Genomic DNA, 24,656 nt, shown 5'->3' with positions numbered 1-24,656 from the left:
CAAAGCAGGGGTGTATTTCTTTCCCTGATGCAGCACAAAAAGAGATGAATCACCACACCCGATTGTTCAGTGCAAGACCTGGTTTACATATTGGATTTCTCAGTTAAAATAGTTGTATAAGTCTTTTCTATTAAGATATATAGACACTTGGTACTGAAAGAAAATACTTGCAATATAAAGAAAAGATAAAAGATTCTTCAAAAATTGGATTCCTTTTCTTTTTACCAAGTAAGAACATTTTACAGGTTTAAGAAAAAAAATTTCAAATCAGAGCAGGGAATTCAATAGCAGTTTGAGAACCACTACTTAAATCAACAATTCCTGTCCTTACTCTAAGTACAAAGTAATCCATCACTTCCCTGTAGTAGTACCAGACTACCATGCTGGCCAGTAAAAACCTCTACGAAGGCTCCTCTTCATTCTCCCTCACTTGTCTTTTACTTAGGGAACAGTGGCCTTTCATTTTCTGTTCTTCTCCTTATGCGGTTTGCTATGGAGGATGTAACTCATGGAAGGAAATAAAAAGGTGCTTTACTTTCCCCTATAGGTGCATAAGGCAAGCAGTGACCTTGCCCTACATATGCTATATATTACAAAGCCGTTATGCTTGCCCTAAGTGTCTCTTCTTTTTTTTTTTTTTAAACACCATATGGTACTATTTATCTTTGTGGGTACAAATAAAAATAAAGACTTCTTGAAACCACATTTGATTTATTCCTGACCACTGTAAAATCAGTAATAGAATACACTGTCAAACCACTGGCATGGAATGTGAATAATGCCTGTCCTGCATTCTGACTTCTCCCTCACACAAATATACACAACTACATTCAAGAATGCGAGGCAAGAAGAGTCATGCTGAAGTCAGGATTCACTGTGTGCAACCACTGCAAACCCCAACTACCTAAACAAGTTTCTCAAATTCAATCGTTGTAATAGATCTCAAGGCGTTGACAATGATGGGCCAGATGACAATGAAAGCTAGACACATCCTAGAGGAAAAAAGCGTACTGTTCCAAAAAGCTGAAGTTAATTAGTATTTTGACACCAGGTTCTGCAATGCCTGGCCAATTAACAGTACCTTCCTAGGTTACTAGCAACTACTATACAAAAGAATGACAGAGTGGGGGAACAAAAGCACCAAAAAAAAAAAACACCCACTTAAAGCAAGGTGTTGACTCTTCCAGCATTTATCAGTCAGAAAGTGTGTTCAGAATCAGACTGGAAACTATTAAGGCTCTTCATCAAGGTAGCAAATTACTCATGAAGCCACAATATTTTAAAGCTCTGTAGCTGAATATTCATATTATCCCAAAGTGCTTAGATCGCTTCAAATGGGCACATGGGAAATTTGTGATGCTCAATTTGTGGTTAGTCACTAATGCAGCAACATTTTGCATTAATGAAACTCCTGATGTGCATTAATTATTGTACTGGCTTGTAACACATTTTTGTGCCCATTAGTTTGCTAATATGTAGAATAAAAATAATCATGTATGACTTATCTGAGTAGGGAAATGTAAGCTGCAGCTCATTTGAATTTAGAAAAAACAGACTATATTAAGAAACCATGCAGTTTCTCACCAGTGTCTCTCGTGCATGAGAAGATGCCATTAACAAAACACATCAGCACATCTGAGTTCCTAGAAATGAACTTACCTCTGAGTCCCTAGAAATCTCTGTGATCTCAGTTGTTCAGTCACATACAAAGACGCTGCTGTTGCCAGTAGTTCTCTTCTTTCAAGATCTGTCAACCTGTGTCCTAGTTTTCAAAAAGCAGTTGAAAAAAAAATTAGATACCAGAGACCAACACAGACAGAAAACATAACAACTACCAGTGAAGACATTGTTCAGTCCTTATACATGAAACCTACATTTTTTTCCCCTAAATTAAGATGAGGCTCAGCATAGCAGACACTCTGAGTTTCAGGGTTTAAATTGCATGTTTTCATACAGATCAGCCCTACTGCTAACACAGTGTCACGGGGGAGTAATTTAGGGTTCTGCTTGCTGCAGGTATCTCTGTTAAAAACAATTTGACAACTCAAAGAAAAAAAAATCTGAATGATGCTACAAGCATCTTGTTTTTGTTACCGAAATGTCACTGGTTGACATATTGTGCCTCATGCTGGTAAGGAATCCATCTGTACATTAGAACTTAACTCAAAATATACAGCATTCTTTCTCCCTACTTTACCTTGCAAAGGCTACAGATCTTCCAGGCAAAAGGGATAACACAACAATATAAACCCTAGAAATAAATGTGGACAAAACTACTTGTCAGCCCTGGGTCACTTAGTGAAGTTTGCATAATGATTAGTTTGTGAGTAATGGAGTCAAAGTCATGTTTGGCACTTCAGAAACAGAAAATGGATCAAAGTAGCCCACAATCTGAAGGAAGAAAGTGAAGTTAATTTGAAATTCAACCGTCCATTCAGCAGGCTAAAAAACAGAGCATTGCAACAGAACTTTGCCTGTCAGAACCTTTGAGCCAGAAACTGCACAATACAGATTTGGTATAAGAAGCTGGCAAATAGGTGGCCACGTCACCAGAGAAGCAGAACAGTCAAAACTCATGTGAGAGGGAGCAAAAGGACAAGTAGTCAGTCCATAAGGCAGGGGCAGGACGTTGACACGGAAGAGGACATGAAGTACAGAGATGAACTGTCATGGAGAGAAAGGCAAACTTCCTCCTCAGGAGAGAGATTTCACACAGATGAAAGCAAGGGTGTTTTAAAAGCTAAAAGAGAGGAAAAGGCAATAACTATAGTTTAAATATATATATATATATAAAGGTATGGCTGAAAGATGTAGCTGAATGTAGTTTTAACAGTGCTCTCAGGAAGTGCTTTACACAGCTGCTGTCTGCCTCAGCAGACCTTCACATGTACATATCGTGTCAAATGCCACCATCCATGGCAAGTACAGATTCATGTGAAGGGCTGGGGGAAGGGGTAGGGTAGGGGTTCTGAAGGCTGCATCTCTCTGAGCAGCTCTGCCCAGGGGGGCACGTTTGCTTCCAGTCCCACAGCCCAGAAACACACAGATCCCTTATACCCATCCACTCTTACACCGCCACAGCACTACTGCATGTCACATTAACTCACACTCCCCAGTACTGGTCAGTATTGAGTGACAATTCCTATCAGTAACAAAGTGAGACAGACCCAGTCCTCAGAAAAACTGAGAAGGGAGACCTTTGAAAAAGCCTGGAGGGGACCTTACAGTAACAAGTGCACAATTTCAAAACAGCTTGTCTTCTGCGTAGGACCCATCCTTCCACTGGGCACATTAAATACAGATTCATAAAGATGCTGCGTAAAGTCCACTTCAGCAACGCAATCACACCACAGTGATGGAAACACACTCATTACAGTTCCAGCTCTTAACACGAAAGAGCTGTCACAGGCCAAAAAATGTAAACTTAAAAATAACAAAAGCCAGCAGACACGCATCAATTTATATTTAATGTAGCCCACATTAACATATTCTGGCTAAAGATTACTGCAACTTCCTTCACTCAGCGTTTATTATTTTTTATCCGCCTTGAAATGGAAACTGCCTTTGCTTTAACAAAAGTGTGCCGAAATGCGAATGTTTAAAGGTTGAGGAAATAGCTTGAGAAACAAACTTGATCTTTCCTTTGCCAGTTACTAGAAAAACTGATTGCAAAGCAAAAGACAAAAATATTGAACTTTTATACTATTTGTGTATATATACAAACACGCATACATGTGTATATAAGCCTTATATAATTATACAATGCAATAACATCAACTATCTGGCTCTGAAATGTGCCAATTTTCCAGTTGTTAACACACAGTGAAGAAGCTCTGCGATCATTTTTACAAAATGCTGTACCTAAAATTCATAATTCGTTTACATGTCTCAGTTGAAGATACATCAGGAAATCCATCCTAAAACCTTGGCGTTTCAGTCAGCCTGCCTAACACCCATGACAAGTCCATGTGACCAAAACTGCATGTTCCCATCTGCTCCAACACACATCGGTACAATCATCTCATAAAAAGAAACAAGGTAAAACTAGAAAGATCCCAATTTGAAGGTTTTATTGCATGACCTTCATCTTGGATGAAATCAATAACTGCTTTTGCACTTGCTGTGCTGCAAAAACTCTTTTCTCCCTGTATCTTCGATAAAAATCAAACTCCAAACAGTGAACAAAGGTCAATAATTTGAAACAGGTTAACAACCGATCAAGAGTTACATTTACCTCTTCATTATGGTGGAGATGAAATGGTGAAAAAAAAGTCTATCCACTTTCTCTATTTGTCACTATTTGCATTAGTTGTGGCACAGACATGCCAAGCAGAAAACCCTTTATGACTGTAGTATCCAGTGTGGGCAATTTGCACTTCTTTTCCTAAGTCTCAGAGGTAATAGAGACTGTTAACAAGAACATCCCAAAACTCGGTTTTGGTCTTTGGCAATAAAGATACAGTTCTACCACAGAATGTCCTTAGCATAACTTTGGAGGCATACTTCAGAAGCTTGATGAAAGGCTGCTTCCTAAGGATGGCAATTTATCTTTATTACACAACCTTAGTCTCCGAACTCCAGCCACATTTCCCTTGCCTTCTGCTCTTGCTTTGCTGCTAGGCTCAGCAGTATTTTAAGCTGTTTTTAAAGGTAAACTTTCAATTACATTAGTCTGTTTGCAAATACACAAATGTACCAGATAGCGATACCTTTGTTTCACTTCTAGTCTTATTTCACCTTACAAGCTTCCTCTCAGGATCTTAATTGGATGTCTGGAGGTATAAGTTAATATTCACCAACAATAAAGATGTAATAACACAGCCTTTCATGTTCTCCATGCAAAAGATCGAACTGAAAAGTAATAAAGCTACCTCAGGGGTATTTGTCCAAGTGCTGCCTTGGTAGTGAGTGAAACAAGTAAGTAGCAAAGGCTCCTCAACTTCCAACATGGGAAGTTCTGTCATTCCTCTTTCCTGCCCTCATCACTGCAGACCTCTGGGCTACAGGGAGATTTCATCTTCACCATAAAAAGTAAATCAGCTCCTAAATCTCTCTGCTCAACCTGGGATGTATTTCTGCATCCTCACTATCATCAGTGAACTGAATTATATAAGGAGAATGTACAACACTATTAATAGCCATAAAATTAAGTCACAACTGAAGGAGTGGAAGCACTGTTGTTCGTGTTATTTAAAACTAGACTGCACACATCTATTACTGCTAAATGACAGAACCCTGGTCGGAAGGAAGACAAGGAGAAAGTTTTTCTCATTCCCCTGATGTTATGATTGCTTAAATCAATATTATCCCAGTATCCCCCAAGCTGAGTCAAAAAGGTTCATGCAATTACTTTACATAACCAACTTCAAATTAAATTACATAAAAGGTCACTTTTCCCATAACAGTCTCATTTGCATTTTGTCCTAGAAATGTGTTTCCTACTATCAATTACGGGACAACAGAAAAAAAGAACAAAAAAAAAAGCCCCACACCACCACAAACACAAGAGCCCTGGTTATGTGCCTGGGTCTGTTACTTAATACTTGAAAAGTGACTGTTTTTTCTGATTGGGAAGAATAAAAATGAAAAGCAAAATATGTAAGACAGAAAGTACAATGCATAATTCAGATCCACACTACTGGAGGCAATGTTTATCTCATTCCTAGGTTCTGTTTTGGCTTGAGTTTTTCCTCAATGGATTTCCACATTGACCATTACAGATGGTAGGTATACCAAGTAGGCTGAGACTGTAAACGCAGTTGTGTGTTATTAGAGGTTTTAATTTCTTCCAAAATTCCAGCAGAGACTTGTTCCACCCAAATGGTCATGGTAAAAGAGACAATATTGTCTGTGTATGCGACCTCAACCTTTCACAGAGCTTGCGATCACTTCTAAGATGGATGCTGTAGCACAAAGAAAGGAAACCTCTACTATTTTGAATTATAAAGGGATTAGTGACAGAACAAGAAACATTTCTTGGCTTCACCTGTCAGAAAGAAGAAAGTCAAGTAAGCCATCTGGTTAAGTCAATTTTTATAATCCAGTAGCTTCATAATATGAAGACAAAGATTAGATTCCAGTGTCAAGCAGATGAATAGAATTAACAGCAACCATCCTCTTCCTTCTAATGGTAACACAGCCAGGGGAAGCTGCATTTCTCCCTCCGATTAATAACAAAAGTCTCCAGACTGAAATTTAAAGCCATAACTACAGTCCTAATTCACCTGAAAAAGTGCTTTCATTGATAGCAATCATGGAATGACCGAGGTTGAAGGGACCTTGTGAGGTGTTCAGTTTATTCAGTGTGACCCTCCTCCACACTGAGTAATCTTAACATCAAATTGAGACGGCGCTGCTCAGAAGTTTGTGCAGTTAGGTCTTAAAAATCTCCAATTTACGCGTACCTCACTGAAGAGCCTGGCTCTGTCTTCTGGGGAACCCCCTTGGAGGTACGAGAAGGCTGTCATTATGTCCACCCTAAGCTTTTTGGTTCCAGCCTAAACAAGCCTGGTTTTCCCAGCCTCTCCTCACAGGTCCTCTGTTCCAACCCCACCACAACCCTGGTGGCTCTTCACTAGACTTATTGACATTTATTTACATCTTTCTTACATGCACAATGGGGTTAAAACTAGACACAGTATTCCAGGGGTGGTTTAATAAGTATTGAGTAAAGTCAAGTAATCAGTCCCTTCAACCTTTACAATTAGAACAAACACAATGTATCTAAAAACCTTCATCATATTCACACTCTCCGGAGCCAACACACAACTGCAGGAGAGAGAGGTGTTTCCTCTTTCTTCCCTTCTCTGTTAGAAATCGGTTAACACAAAGGACTGGCCATCAGAACTTCCACTCTTCCTCTCCACTCGCATGAGGGAAACATGCTAGAAGAGGGCCAAGTAAAAGATTCTTTTTCCTTTTTCCCTGTGTTTTTGGTATGGCTTTTGTGATAACCTCTTGGAAGACATCTCACTTCTCATTTACACATGTTGTATCTCCCAAAGAGAATGACCAAGCATTTGGGATGTCATTTAATAACCAGGAAGAGTGACCATTAACAAAAAAAAATTCTCAGCATTCAGACAGATATCCAGGAAAATATGGATTAACTGTGAAACCAAATGAACCACAAAGAATTATCCAATGGATAAGAAATAACCTAAGGATCCTTGAGTTTAATTTGTTCTTTGTCAAGGATTCCTCTTAGATCTTTGTGAAAATAGAGATACTTTTTGTGCCTACAAAACAGGGCTAATAGGTAGCATATCCCTTTCTCACCAGGCAGGTTAGGAAGTACAGAGGCATCCCAGGCTGCTTGGAAGCTCTAGGAGGACAATTCATCCCACAATACTCTATTTATAGTATGAGCTACGCCTGCTTCCCGACAAACATTTTTATTCTATGAGCAAAGTGCCTGGAGGCCACTCTAAACCAGTTGTATTTGTATCATTTGACCTAAGCGGTGTTGCTGCACCCACCCTCAGACCCACACTCTTCCCAAAACATGTGTGTGTGCTCAGAGCAATAACCCACTCCAGCTGACCCGTTGTCAGCCGCTGTTCCAGCATCCATCCCTCGTACAGACCACAGAAGGGTACAGCAGCAGCTGTTTTCCCACACTGATCATACCTTCAGCAAGCTTAGTTTCAGCACAGCGATATTTTAAAATAACTTGCAATAACCAAAGTGGTTTTGTTAATGGAAGGATTAAAAAGAGTTAAACACTCATCACAAGAATTACTAGATGTGCCTGTTCTAGATGTAATTCAAAGCGGGCATCACAGGTTAATGGAAAAGCTGCCAATATATTTCTAATAATTAATTTTTTCTTAACTTACAATAAAAGCCTTCTAAGAAAGGACTTACAATGAAACCCTTGAAAATGAGACTGGAAAACAAAGCATCTCTTATTTTATTCTTAAGACTAAAGTTAATATTTATATTTGAAAAAAAAAAAAGCACATAAGAAATGTGCCAGTACTTCATGCAGTCACCAGAAAGAACATCGCTGACTTTCACTGCTTGCCATCAACGTAAACCAACAGTGGCAACCATGTAGTTTACAGAAGAAACACACTGTATTGTGCTCAGGCATTACTAGAGCCTGCATCTTCATTGAATCTCTTTTTATTTCTTAAGTTTTCCAAATTTAAAACCCTCCTGATATGGATTTCTACTGTTAACAATGGCACATATTTCTAGGTATTTCCAAATCCACTTTGGCTACACATTTCTCTAAATTTTCAGATTATCCTAGATCTTTTTATACAGCTACGTGTCTTTTATAAACAACAGTAAGATATATAAGGCTACTTAATTTTCAACTCCTCCTAGCAAAGCCTACCCTGGGTATCTGTTTAAAAAGGTTGGTGGAAGTGACTGACTTATATTGCATAAGTGACTTTGCCTTTGTTTCTCTTGCTGAGCTTCTACTCATCACCCACCCATTACCCTTACAACAGTTCCCATTAGAATCTTTGCATTTGCATAAATATTTTTCAATAGATACTTTAAAAACTGTCCTCTAATTGAACTTGCTGGGGTTTTTTTTAAGACAGAAGTGTCTGATCCAGAGCAAACCACATAAAAAAGGTTCTAAATTACCTCAGTGACCTTTGAATCGGTATTCGTGAATAAGTACTCTTGACTTGAAATACAAATGCTTTTTAATAATGATATCTACATTTTTATCATTAAGAAGGCTAATGTGTGCTTGTATTTGACATATGGAAGGAAAAGTGGGAGGCTTTTCATAGAGCAGAAACAAAGCCTAGTCATTTCACACATCCCATTCATTAGTTTCTATTATGAAGTGTCACAGTATCTCTTTCTGCGTCTTTTGGTTTCTAGAGCAAAAGCTTATCTTTAAGACCCTGTTAATACAATATTACTGTTTACCACAGACTACAACACTAATCAGCCGTTTGCATCAGTGTCTATGTGCACACAAACACGTGCACAGACAGTTCAACTCAGGTGACCCCAAAACAAATTTCTTATCATCCTGCAATTTGGGGACCTACAAGTAATTAACTGATTATATATAGGCAAACATTGCAGTATAAAATAGTAAAATGAGAAAAAGAAAAGACCAAAGCGCCTTTCCATAGTCAAAAATACGGAGCAGTGTCCACAAAACCTGTCCCAGCTTCTCACAAGTACCAAGGGCCCCAACAAACACACAAGGCTATAATGGTTTATGTTTTTATTGTTCCCAGTTGTGTGTCAGGTGAGGCTGCCTTTTCACAACGTGGTATAAACCTAACATTTTGCATCCTCGCCTTCCTGCTCCATTCCCTTCTCCCCATTCCTAGCCCACCACTCACTTTGCACGTCTGCTGAAGTTCACCAGATTCCTTCATGAGCTGCTACAACCCAAGAACTCTGAAAAAACTACCCAAACAAAAGCAGCTGCAATTTAAAAATGCAGTTTTCTGGTGGTTTAAGGGAACTGAATCCACTCGGGAAAAAGACTGAGAAGTCCCAAAACCATCAAAGAGATGGGACATGGGATTTCATGTGAAAGTGTCGGGAAGGGAGACAGAGCAGCTAACCAGCAGCACTGAGCCTTCAGAGCAGATCAAAGTACCCTCAAGTGTCTGCTGGATGAAAGCCAGGTGAGTCACCTGTAGATTTGTTCACTACACCTTAGCAAAGAGGATAAAGGAAGATTTGACCTTCAACCTTCACAAGCTTACTGCCGCCCAACACAACTAACTCCCATTGTTTTGGCTGCAGCCAGGAGCCAACAAAGAGCTGGATGCATTAATACCACATGTACATCTGTATCCCACTGGGTTGCCAATTACATCATGATATAAAGTAGTTCTGTGGACAAATATTCTTTGCACCAAACTCACGCACTGAGTCCTGAGGTAAGAAAAATCTGTTCTGCTCCTTAATGAGACTAGAATTTGGCAAGGTGCCAGTCATGTCCAGTGACTGCCAATCTGGCAGTGCTATCTCCAAAGGGAGATCAGGATTCTGCCACATTGGATTAATGATTAATGGGGGAGAAAAGAATCTCCATGGGACTCATAAAGGACCCATGAATGATGAGCTATAAACAATATCTTTCTTTTTTTTTTTAAATAAGGAAGAGGTTCTTCCTGATGAATGCCAGCTGAGGTGTGAGCCTCTGACCACACAGGTCAAGCAAGCTTCTATAGCAGATCGGCTGAGAAAAAACACAACCTTTTAGAATTTGATCCTTGTGAAAGGAAACCAGTCTATTTGTTTAGCTATATTTCTCTACCAACTATTGTCATATATTTTTGAAACAGAGTTATTTGGGATGTTGTAAAGAAACATTTGCGTTTGTGTTTATGTTAAACTAGTGTATGAGTTAATAATTTCAAGGTGATGCCCATTACTGTGCATAATGAGTATTGAGACTGGGTTCCCGAAATACTCTGATAAATGCCAGATCCTCCAGACCATGATACATTGAATATAAAGGGTGTGAAAAGGCGATTCTAAAGATGCTACACAAAGTCCTGGAAAAGCAATAGTGTTGAGTGAAGAGAAATCTTCAGTTAACAACAGGAGCACTGTCTGTAACGAAGCACAATAGCATGCTAGAGTTGAACTGATGTTTATTTTACGTATTTCATATCACCTACAAATTGTCTTTCTTGACTTTGAATGTACTTCGTTTACTATTTTGTCACTAGAAGAAAGTCTTTTGCCTCTTGAAAGTAAAGAAAGTACCTGTTTCAATTATACTGTGCGTTACTTAAAAACTTTAATTGCAGGTATCCACAGACACATTTGAGGAAAAAAAAAAAGTAAAGACTGATTGGGGAACATGTCAGTCTATAAATATAAAGGAATAATAATCAGAAACAATGCCTCTCAAGAAAAAAGAAAGAGAAACATTCTCAAACAGAACAAACCTTTAAAACCATCGGGATAGGCTTCAGGAAGGAATTTAGTGCTGATGTCTCCCTGAACAAAGCGTGGATGGATGATCACTTCTCGCAGTAAAGAAATATTGTGAGCCACACCTGAAAACAAAACATCAATACAAAATCAGGTAAGCATATTTATCACAAATTACAGTAGGAAACAACTTGTAAAAATATGAGCTCTTACCTTTGTAGAATAAATATTTGTCCACAACTCAGAGACCATAGTACTGATGTAATCAATACAGTTTTGTACCACTCCTGCCTCACTATATCCTCCTTAAACAGTCAGTTCAGTTAAGAAGTAAACCTTCCAAATTTTCACTTCACCAAGCCCAATTCAATCACCTAGTTAAGTCTATGACAGCAAGCACAACCAAGAGACTTTTGCTTCAGTCCTAGCAGATGGAGGCAAGACCAGAGCCACCTCCTTGCAATGACAGATGAGTCATCAGCATAAGTACCAGCTCAGTTCCAGTGAACCCTGGGGCCCACCTTGTCATCCAGCCACCTTTATATACATGCTCCTCTGGGGAAGAAATCCGCTGCATTACACTCCAATCATAGCTATGAAAGACAGCACAAAAAATTCTCTCATATAAAATTATAACATTTTTGTCATTTTTAAGTCATAAGAGACTCCTGTGGAACTTGCAAAACAAGAAAATCCATTGCTTGCTCCTTATATAACTTTATCCAATCTTGTCTGGCCAATTCTTTCGTTGAATGAATGTTCCCTGTTCCCCCTTTAGCGCCATTCCATGACCCTGCTTGGCATATAGTCCACTCCTCCTCCAAAAAAATTCTTCATCTACAAGATTACTTATCATAGACCCCTTATAGCCACCTGATGTTTTTCTGAATTTCTTCATCTCCTTTCATTCCACTTCTCAGCCTATCTTGTCTTTCTTTTTTTCATATTTTTCATTCCCTTCTTTTCCCCTGCTTTATGTGCCAACAAAGACACACAACTTCTAACAAATGCAACCTAAAGCTACACAGATCAAAGGATGCTGCCAGTCTTAGCCCTGTATTTGCACGTCCTCCGCCCCTTCCTCACAGATGAGTAAAAGAATAATTTGTTTTCTCGAAGAGGAAAGGAATAAACCATATCCTATTTCCAGTATAGGCTGGAAAAAATGTAATCAGGAGTAGATGTCAGCACAAAATATGTACTCAGCATAGTCAACACTGGGAAAAGATTGCCTAGAGAAAGATTCTCGAGTCAGTGAAAACGTTTAAAAACATATTAAAGAAGCACCTGTCAAGATGCAGATATAGTTGGTATACCTTATTTCAGGTAGGGGGACTAGATGACTCTCTGCAATCCTTCAAGCTTTGCTTTTCTTTGAATCTAACAGGGCTGTGTAAATAAGTAGCAATGCTAAACTGCACTTTGCCAGAAGTACTTGCAACCTAGCAATGAATATTGTGGTCACTAAAAAGTATTTTCACAGAAATATTAAATCCAGATAAGTTTTTATAGGAACTGGGGGAGGAAAGCAGGTGCAGAAAAATCTGAGAAAAAAATCCCCAGATAATTTAACTTATCTTCTGCTTACTGCACTCCAAACAATTTTCAAAGAGAAGATACTCCCTCTTTTGAGAGTAGCACACGGGTCATGTCCGGAAACAAAAGTTTAAGATTATGCCGGTAAGAGAAAAACACCATCTTCATCTCAATTATCTTCTCAATTTTGGAAAGAGATTGTAGAAGGAAATTTGAAGAGCCACTACAGTTCAATCCCAACATGACTAAACCAGAATAACACTACCTCATAAACACCAATATTTCTTAAGAGACACTGAAGTAGGTGTGCAATTCAGGAGCAGAAACTGTCAGCGCTGGCTGCAGCTGTGGCATCCATTCCAGGTGTGGATAAATAAGGAAGCTGCTATAGGGAAGCGGTTATCCAGCCTCAGCCTTCAGGAAATACAAAGTAATTCAAATTCCTTCCTCTCAGTGTCAGAAGCATAGGCAACTCCAAATCACATTGTATTTTCCAGGTATTAGGTGCACATCACGTAGTATAAAATGCAGAGCACATCACAAGCCAGTTCATCTTGTAAAAATTTGTCTGTGCATCCACCTCTCTTCTAAAGCACAAGGTTCTGAACTTCAATTTTAGATATGTTTACTTACAAGCTATTGTGATTAATACAGTGATGACATAACTCTGAAAGTTATTTGCACATTTTTTTTCTAACAGCTCTAGTTTAAAATAACATGAATAAGATTCACTGTAAACTCAGGTCTCTCAACTGTAAATTAAGCTATCTGGATTCTTTCCCCTATTGAGATCCTGCCAAAGCAAAAACACCAGCAGTACAGCAACTGCAAATTGCTGTAGCTACATAAGGAGATTCTTTTGCACTCCTACTTCTTTTCCCTTTGTGTTTTTCCAGTTTAGAAGCTTGAATAACATTCTTGTTATCTTATATGCAGACCAGTTCAAACGGTTTCAAAGCTTTTTCCCCCTCCAGTCCGCTGCTGGTGTGAATTTTCAGGCTCTCTGTGTGGCCGTCACTGAAACCACTTTCAACACATGGAGTCATACTCAGCCTCACTGAATCATGAAGCCATAGCTTTAAAGACTAGTTCATGAGCCATTAAGAAGCACATTACACAACCAGTTCAATGATGACAAGATAAAAAATTGACCATTTGATTAACAGAGCACCAGCCTCCTTGCTGCCTGTGACCTAGATAGTCAGTCATGAACCCTGATCTCATAAATACTGAATAAAAATCACATTGCATCTCCACTAAACAAAAAAAAATTAAGAAATTCTTATGCTAAATGACTGCAACTTTGAAGCGAACAAAGTCTTTCCTTGGCTGATACAAATTTCGCCCAAAATTTCCCATTAGAGTAGTAAGTTGAAGTATTACAGAGATTTTTCATCTATTAAATACTGCTTCGGGACTATAATTAGAAGACAAAAAGGAGCTCTTCAATGCCCCCTGACTTTGAATCGAGGACTTAAACATGCTACAGTGTGTAACCAGATCATCTCATGTTTTTCTTTCTAAACTGCTATAAGATCCCTAGTGAGACGATGGCTGATGACAGATGACAGAGCTTAGTGTCTCAACTGACTTCCCCAAAAGACCTGAAATCAAAAAAATACTGTGAGTATCTTAATTATTTCCAACTCCTGTGCACCAGAAAAATCAGTTTTCTGCAATGTTTTAAACTCCCAAATTCCTTTAACAAGTTCAACAGAGCAGAGAAGCCTAGGTGTTTCAGAAGCAATATAATATATGTATTATACATATGCAAATTAAAATTTAATACACAACTGTTTCCCTTTAAAGTATGGTGAAAGGCTGTCTTTATCAGCCCCCGTGATCACTATGTGAGCAATGGCCGCACGGTTCACCTACTTCTCAAAACTCAGTTGATACCTTTAGTGATGTTCCCAATCATATGGCTTAAAAAAAAAGAAGTACCAGTGTAATCCTTCAGAAGTCTAGAAGTTTTAGATTTGCAATTTAGCGTGACCTCTGTCAAAGTTCATAAGGTCTCCATCTGTGTGTGAGTAACTGCGAGGCTACAGAAATATGGACCCCTAGAGCAGCCTGCTCCTGGCTACCTGCTGCTTCCAAAACACCAGCCAGACATCAGCGCCGCACTCTCCCAGGATCAAACAGAGGCTAACAGGCAGTGCTTATTTCATGCAAAGTTAGATGCTAAACTGAAGTATATTGTATTTATGTCGCAGTGGTTTTCAGGGAATTTTTCTTTTTTCTTGACCAGGTCTGCCAGGAACAAAATCACATTTGTTAACCTGACAAGCCATGACATTTCCAACAAACAAACAAAATCCTAAACTATATCAATTTATCTCCCCTCCAGAAAACAAAATTTCACTTCAGCATCATTTTTTTACACTGTTAAGACTGATGCAGAATTGCAGTTACAGTTATATTTTTCTTTTCTCCAAGTCAAAATATAATAAAAAACTAATCCATTTTCCTTGTACCTCTGTTTTTTCATTTCACTCGGCTGTATTCTTTGTGCAATATTACAGCAGTAGAAGCTCAATTTAAGATGCACTTCTTGGATTTCAAATTTGACACACTATTTTCCAGAATACATTTGTAAAAGAGAGTGGACTAGCATTTAACTCCGAGATAAAATGAATTTCTTAAAATATACATTTGTATGCTTTATATGTAACACACACGTATTCTTGAGGTTCAATTAATTTTTCAGTTAAATTGCAGTTATTGCCTAATGAATGCATCAGCACACTAAATAATCATCACATTGTTCCCCAGAGCTGATTAGAAACCACTATTTGAAGAAATCCTCATTAAGAAAAATAAAATTATAATCAGAAGAAATTACTCCCCATACTGCCTGCCTCTTTTTCTCGCCTCCTTCTCTTCCTTGTTCTCTGGATTACATCTGCCTTAAAACACTCCTAAATATACCAGATTTTTCATTAACGTACAAACTGCAGCCTAACTCCTAACCTGTCTTCCCAAGAAAACACAAAGAAGAAAAAGAGAATAAAGTTAATTTCTAGAAAACAAAAAATTTATAGCAATTTAATGAACAGGATATCACACCACATTTTTACTCACTAAAAATCAGAACTTGGAATGCCAAGGCACAAAACCATAGGCGATGTTTTCACTATAAATATTTACTGACACTAAACATATTCAGTGTTGATTAGCCTTTTTACAGTATTAAGCTTCTGTCATCTTGACGTCTGCAAACACAAATCTGCATTTATCCATGTAAACTTAATTGGAGTCCTACATGCCTCTCTGTAGATAAGCAGTTGAATATACTTAACTTGCTGAAAATTCCAGATTGTGCTAAGTGGAATAGAAAGAACTTTATCTGCATACTTACTGATGGCAAAAACAACATATAGAGTATAGTACCAGAGGTTTCTCTTTCTAAACAAAAATAGCAAAGCTAAATTATCACCAATTTAAATGCTGAATAAGAATAAATGGTATGAAGTTTAGGAGGCATCTCAGTTGATGCCTTTAACCAAAAATTACAAAAAGGTAAAAAATTAAAACAGCTCTGCTCTGAGCATTATAAAACACTGATTATGTCACTCTCCACTCAAAACTAGAATATTAGCATTGATTTGCACAGACTATGAAAACGCCATTTTCAACACATGAAAGTCCATTATTACTACTCAGCCTCCATGTTTGCAATTCCAAAAGTTGCCATAATATTGCCTAAAATCCTCAGCATTCCACTGTTTAATTGTCTTTCAAAGCCTGTGTTTTGCTTCAATTCACTTCAGAGTAGGCAATCTATATACAAAGTGCCAACCCAAAAGCAAGAAGAAAGGCCTTTATAGCTTTGTAATTTTACTACACAAACATCCATATAAAGTTCTCACATAGAATCAGTACACCACCAACCATCAGAAATGAGCATATATTTCAATTTTAAAATTAATTCTTTTAGATATTAAAGTCTGGAGCTCACAGAACACAGACCAGAATAAAGGGGGGAAAAGAAGAGAGGGGGAAAGCAAATAATATATGTTAATATCCTACAGTAAAAATCATTAGTTCAAAATGAAAGTAGATTTTGTACTGCATGCACTTCTAAACTTCTTAATAAGATTAAACAGTCAATTATTTATGGTGTTAGCAAACACATATGAATGTTTCAATCAGTAGAATAAGTGGAAGCAGAAGTTAAGCAGGCTTTGTCAAGAAAGCAAATGGATGGCCACCCTGCCATCACCCTCTCGCCAGCCACCCCTTTACTCTAAAGGGGAACAGAACACCAAGACAACATTAAGTCTAAGGGACATAACTACAAATAACAGCGTTTGTCTTTCCACACCTCCTCAGCCTGTCACACTGCGTTTCTTGTAGTTATTCACCACCACAACTCTTTTTATTATTAAAAAAAAAAAAAAAAATCTTCTCTGACAACAAAAAAGTTCTTCTCCTGCCAAAATAGCATTGCCTTCCTCTTTCAGCTGATCAGCCTATGCTTTAATTGCCCTTCCCTCTTTCTCCTCCATAGTGCAGTGGTCCATAACCCTTCCTAAATTACAGGCCACGACGTCCCACTGCCAAACTGCCATTCACACTTCCCCTCCCCGCCCCCCAGCCCTGCAACTGGCTTCAGAAAAAAAGAAGAGGTGAAACAGGAGGAGAATCTTCCACCATGCTGGTGTCTGTGCTCCGAGCTGATGTTACTGAGCACCCCGCAACAGTCCCTTCCAGTGGTTTTGAATTGAGTACATTGCTTTCCCTTCTTCGGGTTCTGTTTCCACACCGACAGGCTCAGGAACCCGCTGGTCCCTGTTGCAAAGGGTCAGAGCGAATGCAGAGACTTACGGAACCCCTTGGAAGCCCCTGAACCCTTGGCTATGCGAAGGGGAGAATCCACAGCTGGGTTGTACAATATGTCGCAGCACATGTTTAAAGGACAACCAGGAGAATTAGGCCTGTTTCATTCTGTTTAAAAAAAACAGACACAATGCGCTTTCTGCAGCAAAACTGGTTTACATACAAATATCATTTTGTTTGCAGTATCAGTGAGCGTATTTGTGTACCTGCACAGGATCAGAATATAGAAGAGTATAAAACTTACAAAAGTATCATTACCATTGAGAAGTGTCTTTTAAGTTAAAATATAAAAGACAAAACCATTCAGTAATCGATGATGTTTGGATTTAATTAAAGTTTATTGTGAAAATCTTTTTACCTGAAAACTCATTTGTTTGAAATATATTATAAAATATTAAAACTAAAGTGGAGGGGTTTTGTTGAATGCATTTTCTTGGATAGCCAAGGCCTTCTCCACAGCACTAAGCACATCACTCTTTTTCCTCTCAATTAGTGTGTTTACAGCTGCAAAAACTCAAGACAACAGCTTCTGCTGCCACTTTTCTGACAGGTCTCCATTCATAACAGAGAGTTAACTTCTACATCCCTGTTCACCTCAAACATCCACCAGACTTATTTACCACTTGACTGTTTCCTTTTCTGTGATTGCCCCTCACTACAAGAAAGACATTGAGGTGCTGAAGAGAGTACAGAGGAGGGCAATGAAGCTGGTGAGGGGCCTGGAGCACAAGTGTGATGAGGAGCAGCTGAGGGAACTGGGGCTGTTTGGCCTGGAGAAAAGGAGGCTGAGGGGAGACCTTATCGCTGTCTACAGCTACCTGAAAGGAGGTTGTAGCGTGGAGGGGGTTGGTTTCTTCTCCCAAGTAACAAGTGACAAAACAAGAGGAAATGGCCTCAAGTTGTGCCAGGGAACATTCAGATTGGATATTAGGAAACAATTCTTCACAGAATGGGTTGTCAGGCATTGGAACAGGCTGCCCAGGGAAGCAGTTGAGTCACCATCCCTGGAGGTGTTTAAAAGACATATAGGTGAGGTTCTTAGGGGGCTGGTTTAGTGACAGTGTTAGGCTAATGGTTGGGCTTGATCATCTTGATCAATCAAATTTGATCATTTGATCAATCAAATTTTTCTATGATTGTTTTAGTCCATACTGGAAGATCTCCCCCTGGCTAGTGGCTCCCTTAATCCCCCCTTATTTCCACTCCTCCTTGATCTATCTGCTGCTTACTGTGTCCTCAGATGCTCTTTTTTCCACTGTCTCCTAAATGGTCCACTATATTCCTCTGTCTCCACAGCAAGCAATATCTCCACAGGTAACAGTTTACTTTACAGAAAGACTGTTAATTTCATGTTACTGCTTTCTATTCAAATCAGCAGGGAAGATAAAAAGCAAACAGAGGTTGAAGGAAAGATTACAGGAATCTCTGCACTCTAGGATATGAGTTATCTGCCCGATCAGACCTCTGGTGAACTGATAATCGGTTCTACTTGCTGCATAAACATGCCCATTTCTTTTATTTAAATAAAGACAATTTTCATGCACAAACTTTCCAGAATTTCATATTGGGTTTTATATACGCCTTTAAATGAACAGATTATTCAGCATCATAAACTAGATGACAAACACATGCTAAACTCTTAGAGAAACTGAGAAGAGGGAAATCACGAGCTATGTTGACACAATACTAGACACACTGAAAGGCCCTCTTCCAATACTCTAATTTCTGTTATTCAGATTAAAAAAGAAGAAACAAAACCCTAAATTTCTGAAGAAAAGTGGCATAAAATAAGAGAACTAACAGCAGCGCAAGCTCACAAGAAACAACTTATGCCTCATCCCAACAACCAGTGTTTCTATGCTTGACTGACCTCTTGAACTCTCTGGTATTCACAAATTCTCCAGTAATCACTGGATAAAATGAAAAGTGTATCTGCTTGAGACAGATCTGGGTTAGACCTTGAACATTAACCATACCTGAACTATACTGGAAGATCCACAGGTTAAAATGTTACCTAATTAGATCCTTCCTCATTCAGAAGACTTAACTGAGATTTTCAGTTCAGATCAGTTCTCAAGAGAGGAGTCGGTTCCTATCAGAATAATTTATATTGTAAAAGCCCTTAGGAGATCATTTAATCCAATCTACCACTCAAAGAAGTGCTATCCTAGACTTCTACCTGCTCCTATTAATAACACTGTAGATACTACATGGGAAATAAGATGCAGATTACATTCCCATGACCACACTGAATTTATCTTGAGTTAGTCACATTGTTAGCATCTACCAACAAACCAGCTGTACGATTTCTTATTTTAGTTGTCACCAGCCCAAACTGTAACAAAATGTTCAGGCAATAGGCATTTTCAGAGCATAAGATTGTCACAAATATTGTAATTTATTTTATTTATTCAGCACTTTTAATCTAGATACTTTTATTACAGGCACTATATGATGCAGTCTTGGCTGCTTAAAATATTATTTACTCAAATTTTTCATGTCTGCTTTCTTTGCAGGTATGAGATTACATTGTTTGAAAATTTAATTAATTTAATTTCATTCATGATTTCATCAGGCAGATTTAACCAGGAGGAGCAGCTGAACCACGGATTCAAGGCCAGGTAATACTTAGTCCTCGTCCATAAAGACTGCAGTCTGAGGATTTTTTTCGTCTGTAAGTGGAACGGAGCTAACAGGGAACAGGTAACTCTTGGATATCCTAAAGCTACATCAGTAGAAACTGAATTTCTGCTCATCAGACAAGGAGCAGCAGAGAAGGTCCTTGCGCTTCACACTGTCAGCATGCCTCAGCCCAGCCTGGATGGGTCACCTCCTGGAGGGTCTCTGTGCCGCTTCAGTCTCTGCATTCTCTGCTGGGACTGCCACGAATGACATTATATGGTGGCATTTGTTCCAGGAGGACATTTGTCTTCAAGGAACTGGGTAAAGACCACTGATTTCATGCAGGTCAGCAAGCAACCATCAAAATATTAGTGACTGAAAGTCCTTACCAACTTTTGCCTGCTTTGAACTGGTGACACAGAAGTGATGGGAAAGACTCCATCTTCCATTAGCAGTCCCTGAGCTACCCATTAGATGGTCCTTGACCTGCTACCGAGTCACCCCATCTCATTCCCACCCTATGTGAGTGAATGAGCATTTTTGCTTACAGAAATGTTGCAATTCTCGGGAATTTAAAATCTAAATTCTCTCAGTGTATATTATCAGTACAATTCACACAGACTTCAGCTGGTAATGCTCAGCTAAAATGCTTTGTAGCTCAGACTTGTTAGTTACAGGGAAAAATACACTGTCTCTAAAACACAAAATCGAACCTAAGAGCTGCTTCCAAGGCAATTGTGTGGTGTTTCGGAAACAGGAATACAGAACACACTATTCAGGAAGGCTGCGGTGATCTCTAAATAGTTATGTACAGGCTCACTATTCAAATATAGAACCTAGTAACTTCTAAGCTAGGTAAATAACTATTCCGTATCTTTTACCACTTATAACAACTCAGTTATGGACAAGACTTCACATAATGCACTTTCACATAAGATCACGGTGGTTTAATATGGTTTTACATGGCACCTAACATTTTGAAGCCAAAAATATACACGATCATTATAGAAAAAAAGTGCATGAAACTGCTTTAACTTTTCTGATGTTTAATTATTTTTGCTCATTTAAAATGCCAATATTTTACTACTTCTGCATCACCTGTTAGGCTTACTTGAGCTTACTAAATACAACTGCCCTGGACAAGAAGTTCTGTACATGTCAATGCAGTTCAGAACATTACAGATAGGACTGTTTCTACAAACTGCCCTATCGAGTATCATTCACACTAGGCAAATAAAAGAGTGCCCTGGAAATTCAGCTACTTTTGAAATCTGTGCTGAAGTAAAATTTGTCCTTCGTAATACTTTTTAAAAATGCATTCCCCCCCCTAGTTTATTTATTACCTCTTTCAATGTTTATAATAGATTATGAGCTTTTTCACAGGTAAAATACTACAGAGGTATCAGGTACAAACACTTAAATGCATACATGCATACTAATAAAAGACTGTAAAAAAAAAATCAAGAATGCAAATTAGTAATTTTCATATGTAAGATGTCATATCCTTTGTAGGTATCTATATATCTGTGTATAATACCTAAGAACAAACAATCAAGTTCCACCCATATTATAGCACACTATAAAAGACCATGCTCCACACACAATTCCAATATTGTCATTAACTATAATCCTTCTAGCATAATTTTCCATTAATTCCTACTGAGTTTTGAATCCAGGGCCTGCCTCCATTAAAAACAAAACAAAAAACCCCACACCACCTCACATCAGTCTAGCTATAGTGATATAATTTTCCCCCTCAAATAAATTTATTCAGCTGAAATACAGCATGGGTTTACATCAGCACATTGCATTGCAATAGTCTAACAGCTCAAGTTGCACCACTATAAATCCACTTCAAAGTTATGCAGCTCATTTACAGTGGCTAATACTACCACCTATCCTGCTAGACTGTGGTAGAGGGATGGTCATTTTCTTTCCCCTAGACAGATATATCTTTCTAGTCTGACACGGCATCTGTACTACTCAGCAGACAGCATTAAAGCCAAACCAGGTTTTATAGAAAGACTCATATGATTGTCTGCTATACAAGGTCTCTCTTGCTCTTCCTCCCAGCCATTCCGAGGAGAAATGAAATAAGCGTTTCAAGTCCTCTTCCCATCTCAAACTATGGAACAACCTGCCCAGCAACCAAAACGAGGAACAACAGAAGCAAATCTTCCAACAGTTTCCTTCCCACCTACCCTGGTTCTTCAAATATACTGACTAGTAATGAAAAAAATAACTTCCCCAAACACTCAGATTTTTGCCACATTACAGCTCCCTTCTCTAGTCATCTCCTATGAGTTTTCCTTTTTATTTTCCACAAGACACAGAGGAAGATCTAAAGATTTCTCCTACACAAACAATGATTTTGCCCTTTAAAACTCAAAAGGAGTTAAAGTGGTCGTGGCTGGCTCACCCCTGCTGCTTTAAAAGCCAGAACAGCTACTTCTAGGCAGTCAGTCAGCAAGAGCTGCAACACATTCTGATCATCAGACTACATCTGTATTTGCCCAAACTTGAACAATTACCTTCAAAATATATATATATACATATATATATATATATATATATGTGTGTGTGTGTGTATATACACATATATACAGACACATACAATCAAATACTGCATTGTGGTATTATTGGTCATAATCAATGTATTAAATTGCTCTAAAACAGCAACTACTTCAAACTTCTTTCAGCGTAGTAGCCTTTTTTCCCCCTCCATAACATAACAAATTACGCTACCGTTTTGTGAAAATTATTATGAGTTTAAGGAAACAATTTGAATATTTATCTCATAATATTCAAGGAAAAACAATGAAAGAGAAAAAAAACGAAGTCTCTTTAAATTTGATGTATCTTCTCAGCTTAATTAACACAATCTTTTCCTGTTTTAATTTGCACTCAAGAAGCAGGAAGTTTACTCAATTTGCTAATTAGTACATCTTCAAGCTGTTTTCTTGAAATAGATGGCAGCCTATCACACTAGGAACCCAAATTTCAGTAGTTACCTCGAATTACGTAATTGTCTAAAGCCTCTTCCATTCTTTTCAGTGCTTCAGCTCTATTAGAGCCATAAGTAATCAGCTAAAAGAAAAAAAAAAATGTATTTAGGTTACCTAGAAATGAGATAGCTTGTCTCTAGATTCTGAATAGCATTTAAAATGAAAATGGTTTGTACAATTCCTGCAGCCACAAAAGCATTTCTCGCACATTACTGCATCTATGCTTCAGAGAGTCTCTAAGACATCAAGAGAAAAACCAAGATCTCTTAACCCATTCAATGAAAGAAGGCCAGACACTTTTCCTTCATAAAACTCAGAGCATCCAAATAAGCTCCCTCTTCTTCTTCATATGCACAGAAAATTAGAGAAGAGGTTCAGTATCTAGTGGACCCTTCTGCCTTCTAATGCTCAACCGACTTCTAAGATGTATGATTTTTTTGACAGCTGAACTCCAACTATAATGTCATATTTTCATTTTACCAATATGTTACTGTCAGAATCCTCCTAATAATCAGAAACTGCAAGACAAATAATCATGGTGTCAAAGATAAAAACCCATTTGTTTAGAAGTGACACTGAATTTCCTCTAGTCCACACCTTACTTCACTTCTTCCCTATTCCCTTGAGCCATGTTACACCTAGAACCTTCCAAATGCCCATTTACCAATCCTTCAACATACTCTCCCTCCTTTAAAAGATCTGTTTGTAAAATTAATGTATCATACCTTTAGAATATTGAAAAAATAATCAACTCACTTTTGAGATCATAGGGTCATAATAAATGCTAATATCGCTTCCTTGTTGTATGCCACTGTCAACACGTACCTTCAAAAATAAGCAAAAATAATTATAAATGAGGAAAAAAATATTTCAACGTGAGATCAAATCTACCTGGAAGGCTTAAAACATGAAGCCCATGAAGCTTATCACATACATTTGTTCCCCTTGAAGAACAAGAGTAATTATTTGTTTTCAGAGAAGCTAGGAGGGGGGAAGGGGAGCTTTATCCTCCACCAGGAAAAATACTTGCATGTTATTCTCCCCTTTAAAAGGAAACATGACTGCGATCTTCAGCTGATAGTTAAAATTCTCTTTTTTTTCTCCTAGATTGTACAGTAAACACATAAAATTCGATCTAACAATTTGTGTTACACACACTAAACTCCAATTCCTAACGCATGCAGTTCTGATTTAATCCTTGCAATAAAACAGCCGTAATTATTCTTCTGACTGACACCTGGCATGAAGGATGCCCCTTTATAATCACATCCTTTCTGCAGCTCTATGTAATCACGTCCCCCACATTCTGCTGCAGCCCTTCCGAGGGCTCCAGCAGGAACACAACCAGGCAGCATTCAGCAGGGACTTTGGAGCTCTGCTTATCAGCTCCGTAGGAACACTGATCCCGTGGTTTTCATGTCTGTAACACTTTCCTTCTTTGCCTCACCCTCTCAACTGTAAAACAATTTTTTTTCTGTTGCTGCTCTTCCCCTGAGGCTTTAATGTTTACACAGCTTTTTCCATGGCTTTGCTTTGTAAGGACGCAGCCCCAATTAAAGCTCTGATTCTGCAGTATTCATGGAAAAAAAATAACACGAGTTCAAAAATTTCTTTTGAAGAGGCTGATTGCTGTTAACCAGGCAAGAAGTTAGTTAGTACATTGCTGATTCTTGTTTTCATCTCTCGGTTTGATTTCATCACTGTAGCAATGAGGTTAGCCATATAAAACTTTTCAAATGAGCAATTTCTGAGGAATAAATATTTATTAAA

General features: G+C 38.3%; 1 protein-coding gene across 3 annotated transcripts in view; it reads right to left on the bottom strand.

Annotated features, from left to right (window-relative positions):
• The window catches only part of PCCA (propionyl-CoA carboxylase subunit alpha), a 286,891-nt gene that overhangs the window by 136,617 nt on the left and 125,618 nt on the right, over positions 1-24,656 (bottom strand). For all 3 annotated transcript variants that reach the window (XM_065057776.1, XM_065057761.1, XM_065057768.1), the window contains exons 15-18: positions 23,643-23,711; positions 22,893-22,968; positions 10,896-11,006; positions 1,660-1,762 (exon numbers count right to left, since the gene is read on the bottom strand). In XM_065057776.1, coding sequence (XP_064913848.1) covers positions 1,660-1,762; positions 10,896-11,006; positions 22,893-22,968; positions 23,643-23,711 — 359 coding nt within the window. The remainder of the gene's footprint in view (positions 1-1,659; positions 1,763-10,895; positions 11,007-22,892; positions 22,969-23,642; positions 23,712-24,656) is intronic.

The sequence above is a fragment of the Columba livia genome, chromosome 1 (genome assembly GCF_036013475.1).
Source record: "Columba livia isolate bColLiv1 breed racing homer chromosome 1, bColLiv1.pat.W.v2, whole genome shotgun sequence".
NCBI classification, from domain to species: domain Eukaryota; kingdom Metazoa; phylum Chordata; class Aves; order Columbiformes; family Columbidae; genus Columba; species Columba livia.
Note: the sequence above shows the minus strand (reverse complement) of the source record. Positions and strands in the feature narration are given on the sequence as shown.